Raw genomic sequence first — 10,085 nt, forward strand, 5'->3', positions numbered from 1 at the left:
ATGCGAATACCACTACTTGCTGACCTCAAACAAATCCAAGATCTTGATAAAGCTATTTCACTGTTCCATGATTACCAACAAACCGAGTTCAAACATGACTACCCTACTTATTCTTGTCTTATTTATAAGCTCGCTAAGTCTCGAGACTTTAAAGGTGTTGAAATCCTTCTTGGATATTTAAAAACATATTATATTCGATGTCAAGAAAAGGTTTTTATTGGATTAATTCAGCATTACGGGAAAGCCCGGTTGGTTGATAAAGCTATTGAGCTTTTTCTTAACATGGGGTCATTTAATTGTACGCTTAGTGTACAGTCTTTTAATGCACTTTTAAATGTGCTTGTTGAAAATGGGTGTTTTGATGATGCAAATGAAATGTTAAGGAATTGTTCGAAAATGGGTATTTGGTTTAATGCTGTTTCGTTTAACATTATTTTTAAGATGTGGCTGGAAAAGGGTGATTGGGAAATAGCGCGTAGAGTGTTTGATGAAATGCTTGAAAGAGAAGTTGAGCCGACTGTGGTGACTTACAATTGTCAAATTGGATTTTTGTGTAAGAAGGGGGATGTTGAAGGTGCTAAAAATTTGTTTCAGGATATGTTTAGAAAGGGAAAGAAGCCAAATGCAGTTTCTTATGCTTTGTTGATGGAAGGTTTGAGTTCTTTGGGTAAGTATAAAGAAGCCAAGAAGTTAATGTTCGATATGGAATACCAAGGATGTAAGCTGAAAATAGTCAATTATGGTGTTTTGATGACTGATCTTTTAAAACGAGGCGACATTGGTGAGACAAATAGTTTACTCGTGGAGATGAAAAAGAGGCACATTAAGCTCGACGTTGTGATCTATAATATGTTAATCAATTATTTCTATAAGGAAGGTAAAACTGCTGAAGCGTATAGGATGTTAGTTGATATGCAAATTACAGGTTGCAATCCTAATGCAGCTACATATAGAAGGGTGGTTGATGGTATTTGTAAGACAGGAGAATTTGAGGAAGGTTTGAAGGTTTTGAATGCAATGTTGATTAGCGGGCATTTTCCGCTTGTAAAAACAGTAAGGTGTATGATTCTTGGCCTGCTTGATAAAAGGAAGATTGAAGATGCTTGCTTTGTTTTGGAGGAAATGGAGAAAAGGAAGAAACTGTTTGACTTTGAGTCATGGGAAGCCATTGTCAAAGATGCATGCAGCAATAGTATTGTTGTATATAGGCTCGTTGATGAGCTTGTATTTTAACTATTGAACTTGTATGCTATTACTTAGGAAAATCTCTAAAATAGATCGCGACCATATTTGTTTTGTGCTCGTCTTGATGCTATCTCAGATGTCCATTTGAAAAGAGCTATTGAGCAACCCTACTAATTACACAATAATTCCCTTCCCCTTGCTTGCTTGTAGTCAGTTCCAGTGGCATGATTTTTTACTTGGTTTGTGGAGCTGGGCATGCTTGATTGGAGCATTTGGTGTCCGGCTAAACCTCAATAATAATTGTTGGCTCTTATAAAAAGGAGTATGTAATTTCACCCCTGTTAAGATGGAGTAGTAGAAAAGAATACCATATACTTTTACCCCCAAAAGAAATATTGTAATAGTTCCTACTATTTCAAAGCGGGAGTAAAGGGCATCTTCGTCGTCCTGCTTACTGTAAACACATGTTTTTTTCCCTATGAAAGAATTACTCCCAAAAAAATTCAAAATAAAACAATTTTTCTTTATGTGCAATTTTGAGAATTTTTGTGACATTTTTGGATAATTATTTGTATTTTTCTGTGCATGTTTATTTGTTAAAACGATAAAAATATAAAAATATGTCGCATTTGCATTTAGGATTTAATTCTACAATTAGGAATAATTAAGTTTGTTTTACAAGAATAAAAATTACAAAAATATGCATCGTTGGCATTTTTAGCATTCAATGTCAGATTGTGCAATTTTGTTTTAATGAGTGTTTAATTATGTATGATATTTGTCGCTAGGAATTAATTAGTATTTTTTATAAGTTAATTTAGCTTATAACTTAATTTAGAATTTTAGTTTTATTAATTAGAAAGCAGAAGAAAATAGAGCAAAAATATAAATAAAATCAGAATTGGGCCTCTTCTTCAATTTCAAACCACAGGCCAAAAAAATAAATACCAACCTTCCCCATGACCCGGTCCATTTCAACCCGGGTCGACCCGGTCCGCCCCATAACCCAAGCACTCCCCTTCTTTCATTTTCATTTTTTCACTTTCAAATCCCAAAACCCTAACACTAAACCATCCGCCCCTTTTTTTCTCTCTTCTCCTTCACCATCTCCAAAACTCCAAGCTCATCCATGGCTGCCCCTCAAGCTCACTCCAAACAGCCCCTCCCTCGTCCGCCATTGAAGACCAAACGACCCCTATTACTGTGCATCTTCTTCTTCTTCGACCAGCAGCTGCCTAAGCTTCGTCTTCATCGACGAACAACATCCGCCATTGACGAGCTCGTCAAGCTCCCATGGCTATTGCATCTGCTGCTCCCCGTCGCTCGTCGACCAACCACAACAGCCATCGACGACCTCACGTCCAAAATAACCAACGTCCATGGCTGCTTCACCACTGTTGCTTCTGCTACGTCCAAACAGACCCCGCTGCCACTGCTTCGTCTTCTTCGTCGTCGAGCTTGAGCTCGACACCCATGGCTGCTGCTGCGTCTTCTTCTCCACCCCGTCACCAACTGCTTCTTTTGCTTCGTCTTCAACAGACCAGCTGACCCCATTCTCGTCGAAAACCAACGAGCAGCAACATCTCCAAGACTGCTGCTCCAGCTCCACCTTCGTCGACGTCCAGCTCCGCCAACAAAACTTCTGCTGTGTTGCTGCTGCTTTATCCCCGTCCAGTATCTGCTTTGGCTGCATTGTTGCTGCCTCGTCGAGCATCTGGATTTAAAACCAAACTCCTTCGCTGCTGCTTCACTTTTGTTTTCGTCCAAAACGAGACCTCACCATCTCGTTTGTTCGAGTTTTGGTCGGGGTCGTTGAAACAGTTCATACGCAATCGAGGTCCGGATTGTTAAACGTTTTAAGGTCCGTCTCATCTTCCTTTCTCATTTTATGATCTATATGTGAGTAATATAAGAGCCGCTAAAATCTGTTTAAATATTATGGGTTTAAGGAGTTTGAATCGTTTTTGGATTGAATCTTGGTTGTAAGAAATTCGTTGAATTCTGTTTAGTCGAATTTAAGTTCGATTGGTTTGTCATTCGTGATTATTAGTTGTAGAATGTATAGTATCTTTGTTAATATTGAGTTGGTTCGGTAATTTCGTTTTATGTATTGTTTGGTTTCCTGCTCTTTGTTGTTCATCATATGATTTCAGTTTGCATTTTCGATTCAGGTAATTGTGATTCATGTTGTTTCAGTTTACTTTTGTTGTTAATATGGTTGTCTCCTTGCTCATTCATTTTTTGTCTAAGTTAACCAGGATTGGTTCCTAATATGGTTAACTTATTTCCATTAATTTGATGTTGTTCAATCTGTGTTCATGGGATTTGTTGTTTGAATTTGTTTAGAAATTAGTTATATTTGTTGTATTTTGGTTAGGATTGATTACGTGAATTGGTTATAGCTGATGGGGGTAGATTGGTAAATTGCAGTACGTTCAGGGGTAAACTGATAATTTCAGTAAGGTCGGAGGGGAGATTTTTGGAGAACATTTTTTGAGGAGGAAAAAACGAAAAAGGTTGGACATTTTTGGGAACCTTAAGAGGAAATTCTGAAACATAGAAAGAAAGTCTGTAAGGTTTAGTTTAGTTCAACTAGTGTTGTTCCATTGAAAACGGAAAAGAGCTTCAGCTTTAACTGTCGAGTGTATTTTCGAATCTTCTCTTGATTACTGAATTCTTAGGGTGTTTCTACTTGTGCTTTGATTAATATTTGGTTGTTTAAGCTGCTTTGGGGTCAGTTACTGGGATTTGTGTTGCTGGTTGGTATTGCTTGGAATTTTAATTTGGTTTTCTGAGCCGCTGCTGTTGGGTTGCTGTGTTATTACTGATGCTGACTCCTCCTTCTTTTCTTCTTGTACTGCCATTTCCAGGTACACATTTGTACACTCTCGGCTTGAAGCGAAATGAAGTATTAACCAGGCTTTGTTCCTGTTGAATTCCTCCTGTTTAGATTTGTGCTTAAATAGAATTTTCCTTTCTTTGTGTAAAAATGTAGTTGACTGATTAATGAGTGATGGGGTTGCATATGTATAACTTCTTCATCTAATAATGTTAGTTTAAATTAATAAAAGAATAGTTAATCTGTTTTGATATTATTGTGTGTCAATCTCATGTTCTAGTGTTATTAAATGATAGAATATAGAACGAGAGCAATCCTTCTTTGTACAAACTCGATTGCAATTTTCCACTTGCATTAGCCGTAAACTAATAACTAATAAGTTTTGTTTTTTTAGCATGTAATTAATTGGGAGATTTTTTTTTATTTTAGAGACAAACTTAATAGAACAAATGTAGTCACTGTAGGTTTATCCTTTTAAATAAAAATGAGATGAGCCACGCCAAATAAAACGCACAGATTGCGGGGCCCTCACAAAAATGTATGTGTTGATTACTTAGAACTCGGGATAGGCCGCTTAGTGAACTCCATGGATTTACCCAAAATAATAATACGCTAATCGCTTTAGGCGCGCATTTTAATAAATCTTACCTTCTTAAACTCGGGTGCACATTTATGTGACCCAAATCCAAATCTTAACGGAATCGAAATGTGTCTCTAATCATGGGTACATTGATTGTGACGTGGTCCGAGATGCATGTCCATGACGTTGCAAATTCCTTTAAAAGAAGGAGATGATCCTCGCCGAATAAAAATACAAAATTGTGGGGCCCTCGGTAAATATTTGCTTTAAAATTGCTTAGACTTCGGGATGGACCGTTTAGCCAAATTTCACGGCCCTACCCAAAGTAAATGATACGCTAGTCGTTTTAGGCGCGCCTTTAATAAATTAATTTTCTTAAACTCGGGTGCACATTTATGTGACCCAAATCCAAATCTCAAAAGAGTTGAAATGTGCCAACCACCACGGGTGCATTGATGTGACGTGGTTGGAGATGTATTTTCACGACGTTGCAATTTTTGATAAAAAAATATATAATAATAATGACAAAAGCGGTTAAAAGTTAAAACTTGCACATGAGCTCATAATTGTATAAAATCAGATAAACAAGCCGAATATGACAGTTGAGCGACCGTTCTAGAACCACGGAACTCGGGAATGCCTAATACCTTCTCCCGAGTTACAGAATTCCTTATCCGGATTTTTGGTTTGCGGACTGTAATACAGAGTCATTCTTTTCCTCGATTCGGGATTAAATTGGTGACTTGGGACACCCTAAATCTCCCAAGTGGCGACTCTGAAATAAACAAACAAATCCCGTTTCGATTATCTTTTAATTGGAAAAACTACTTCACCCCTTGCGGGGGCGAAAAAAGGAGGTGTGACACTTACCACTCGAAGGGCTATTTAATAATTAACTCCTGACATATTAGGAGTTACTGTTACTGCTTTGTAAAATTTATGTATCTACTTTGTTTTATTGCATAGGTTGTTATTTTGTTCCCATCATTTAAGGAGTTAGTTTTTTCTTGCTTTCTGGTCTGTTAACTAGGCCTCTATAGCTTGTTTGTGTATATAATCAGCTCATCATCATTTAACAAAAAAAAAATTTGTTTCATCTTGCTCATTCATTATATGCGAAAATATTATTTTGTGCATACTGTGAGCACGTGATTTTTGCTTCACGGAAATTACTCCAAAAGAAATAAAAAAAAAATAAAAAAACAAAATCCATTTGTGTACGATTTTGAGAATTTACGTGACATTTTGGTAATTATTTGGTCCGTAAATGCTTACCGTTGTTGTGATTGATATATATATATATATATATATATATATATATATATATATATATATATATTGCATGCACATTCAAGATTTAATTGTGCCTTGTAGAGTCGATTAAACCATATTTTATTTTAAAAGAAAGAAAATCACAAAAATATGCATTTTTGTTGTGTTTTGTCATTTATGTGCGCTGTGGTGTAATTTTATTTTAATTAAATGTTTGACCTTATGTGTTAATTGTTGTTAAGGTATAACATTGTTGTAGGCTAATTTTGGTTTTACAAAATTATTTTAGAATTTTGTTGATTGTTAATTAAAGTAGAAAAAAAAAAGAGTTGAAATAGTAAAGAATACTCGGATTTGAGCCAAAATCGAGCTAAAATTCAGGCCCAAATAGCACCAAAAATCGGCCCAAGTCAGTCAGCCCAGAAGACCCGTCCCCCACGCCATCAAACGACGTAGTCTGATACCAGAACTACGTCGCTTCGATGATAGTTGATCCCAGCCGTCCATCTAGCCCTCATCCAATGGATGCAATCAATACCCATATCCAAAAGCCTGGCCCGACCCATTCCCATATCCGGTCTCACCCACCACTACGCCCAAACGACGTCGTCCCCCTTCAGTGAATAGATCCTGGCCATCGATCTCACCTGATCCAACGGCCAGGATCTAAACTCCTAAGTCGTATATAAGCCCAACCCTGTTACCCCGCCCCTATCCAAACACCCCCCTGGTTTCATCGTCTCTCAAAGACGATCCCAAACACCCCAAACCCTAGTAGCCGCCATAGCTTCCCTTCAACGTAAACCCGGCGGCAACAACGCCACCGGTCACCATAGCTATACCACTGAACCTACAAACCACCCTGAACACGAATCCCTGGTCACATAACTTCGAATCATCTCCAGGGTTCTCGAATCTTCGATCAAAGATTCGAGCCAAAACCCTAAATCACCTAATGAGTCCCAAATTCACACCAGCCACTCCTCTGACATCCCTTATACCCTAGTCAACGTTGGTTTCGTTCGAATCTAGGTAGAACTCTTCGAACCCCAAATCTGAGCTCAAGAACCCTAAGAATTGAATCCATAAGGGTCTGTCCAAATCAACAACAGATTGGGGTCTAATAGACCTTAATCGAGGTGTTCTCAGTCGAGAACACTTCGATTAAAGTCCATTCGACCTCAAAGAAGTCGAGTCCGGTTCAGGCCTGGTTCGTTTTTGATGTAAGCTTCCGAGGTAATTGTCTTTTCTTTCCTTCTGTTTATGTGTTATTCGTATGTCAGTAGATTTGTTTTTTATTTTTGATTATTTTTCTGTCAATCCTCTCCATCTTCAAAGACCCTTTTATGTGGTCGATTTCTCTTCTATTCAGTGTTAAGTGTATGTTATGAGATATCTATTCGCTTCGACTAATGTCGTCGAATAGTTAAGTTTCGTAAACTCCCTGATAAATGTCCCGAATATTGAAATAATTTGGTGGCCTGTTTAGTCTATGTTGTTTGTCGATTGTTTGCTACATGTAATAGTTTGTATAGTCGATTTGAGTAACGTCGTCGAATAATTAAGTTTCATAAGTTCCATGTTTCGTCCAAAAACACATGAATCGCATGTGTGCTCTGTTTTAGCCTGCTTTGTTGTCGACTGATTAGTATACGTTGTAACTCGCAAAGTCGATTCGATAAATATTGTCGTTTGTGTCTTACAGTCTTGGAAGGCAACGACTTGATTCATACTGTCTGATTCTGATTAAATGGCTGTCTAAATCCAGTAATAAACTAATTATAGGTTGTAGTTTGTTAGTTGGTGAGGTTCGAATTAGGATTAAAATGGTTATAGTTGACAGACTCAGCGATATGAAAGGGGTGGGGTAAGGCAATAATAATCAGTGGCTTGAGGGATAATTTGGGGTGTCAAAGACTGACAAATGCTTAGGATTAATGGGCTGTCAATTGGTTAATGAAAAATACTATTAATCCAGTATTAGTAGGGTGCACAACACATGAACATGGGTCAAAATAAATAATTTAATAAAAGCCCATGACTCTTGAATGAATCAATATGACAAGCATGCTATAGTGGAGAACCAAATGACTTGCATCAAGAAGATACTTAGGCGTGGGAAGTTGAAGGGTGTGGGGAGGAAGTCTGGATACGAGGCAGTCCTGTGAAGGTCCTTTGGGCCTATAAATGAGCTCATTTTTACTAATAAGGAGTTGGAAAAAATTGAAAGAAAACAGAAGAAAATTTCAGAAAAACTGTGAACTAAATACTGTCTGAAACTGCATAAGAGACTAAGGTTGGCAATCGAGAGTCAACACTGGACAACCCTTTAAAAGAAAAGGCAGTTGGTCAGTTGTTTGGTTGGATATTGCTGATTGTCAAGCTATCTTTTGTCAAGTCGGTTATCTAGTTGGGTTGTTACTATTTCATTGGGGTATTCTGATTTCTCTGCGGGATTACTACTGTATTCTGGGCTTCTGTATGCTGCTGGACTGCTTCTGGTCTTATTGTTATTGAAGCTGTTGTTGGTTATTCGTCGAGTTGTTGTGATTATTGAACTGCTGTTACTATTGCATTGAATATTCTGGGTTTTTATGCTGGTTTACTACTCTGTTCTGGGATTGTTGGTTGGTGCTCGACCACCTGTGGGTTTATCGTTGTTGAAACTGTTGTTGGTTGTTCGTGAACTAGTGGTTATACTGTTGTTGTTTGTTACTACTGTATTACTGTTGCCTGGCTGCTTGCTGCTGATATTCTCCTTCTTCTTCTTGTTCTTGTTGTCTAAATCCAGGTACACATACTAAGCTGATGTAATTCCATGTTGAAGTTGACATTTGAAGCATGAATATACACATGAAGAAGTTGAAGTTATAAACTGAATTTAGTTTTCTTTACTGATTGTACTTAAGCCATTTTATGTATCACTGATATGTAGACTCCTGCCAAGGAGCTGTATAACTGGACCGTTTTCATATATGCAGTCATTTAGTTTATGAACTCCTTATGTAGGCCCTTAGTTAAAAGAAGAATATGATGCTAAAAAGCACCCTGCTTATTTCAGTTTGTTTGTAAAGATGCATGTCAAACTAGAATTAGGCCAATAGACTTCTAATTGTCATGACAGTCTAATTTCAGTACGCAAATGGTTTGAATTAGGATTAACACTAGATCTTTAAGTTCTTTCATGCCAACAGATCGCTTACTTTAAAACTTACAACAAACTGTTAAATGAAATAGTATCAGTTTGTCTTTCAGCTTTGCAAACTCACGAATAGGTGTAGAAACAATTAATTAGGCCCATATCGGAATGAAGATGGCCCAGGTCCAGTGTAATACCATATGCATTGGACCCAAGCCCATGATTTGGCAAACGGAAGACCCATACGCGTCCTCGCATTCGGATTTTATAAATTTTGTTCGGAGATCGACTATAACAATTTCAAGTATGTAATGGGATTAGGATCTCTTTTCATCTTTCATTTTAGAGACAGACAAAAAATAGAAGAATGTAGCCGCTTTAGGATATCCTTTTAAAATAAAAATGAGACGAGCCTCGCCAAATAAAACGCGCAGATTGCGGGGCCCTCGTTAAATGTATATATCAAAATACTTAGTTTTCGGGACGAGCCGTTTAGCAAATTTCACGGTCTTCCCAAAATAATAACGTGATAGTCTCTTTAAGCGCATGTTTAATAATTTACTTTCTTAAACTGGGGTGTGCATTTCATGCGACCCAAATCCAAATCCCAAAACATTGAATAAAATATGTTCCGGATTGCGGGTGCATTTCATGTGACGTCATCCAAAGACATGTTTTAAACGACGTTCAATTTTCTTTAATAGTTTGAATAAAAGTGGTAAAAAGCTAAAATTGGCACATAGGTTCATAATTGTATAAAAATCAGATAATTAAGCCGAATATAACAGTTGAGTGACCGTGCTAGAACCACGGAACTCGGGAGTGCCTAACACCTTCTCCCGGGTTAACAGAATTCCTTATCCAGATTTCTGGTACGCAGATTGCAATATAGAGTCATTCTTTTCCTCGATCCGGGATTAAATTGGTGACTTGGTACGCCCTAAATCTCCCAAGTGGCGACTCTGAAATAAATAAATCCCGTTTTGATTGTCCTTTAATTGGAAAAAACTCCCACGCCCCTCGCGGGAGCCGAAAAAGGAGGTGTGACAGCTCTGGCGACTCCGCTGGGG

At 37.7% G+C, this 10,085-nt stretch overlaps 1 protein-coding gene across 1 annotated transcript; it reads left to right on the forward strand.

The window, feature by feature from the left end:
* On the forward strand, window positions 1-1,233 carry LOC104237561 (pentatricopeptide repeat-containing protein At1g07740, mitochondrial-like). Its single transcript, XM_009791733.1, has one exon. The coding sequence runs from the start codon at window positions 1-3 to the stop codon at window positions 1,231-1,233; it is 1,233 nt and encodes a 410-aa protein (XP_009790035.1).
* The last annotated feature ends 8,852 nt before the right edge of the window (window positions 1,234-10,085 follow it).

The sequence above is a fragment of the Nicotiana sylvestris genome, chromosome 11 (assembly GCF_000393655.2).
Source record: "Nicotiana sylvestris chromosome 11, ASM39365v2, whole genome shotgun sequence".
In the NCBI taxonomy this organism is placed as follows: domain Eukaryota; kingdom Viridiplantae; phylum Streptophyta; class Magnoliopsida; order Solanales; family Solanaceae; genus Nicotiana; species Nicotiana sylvestris.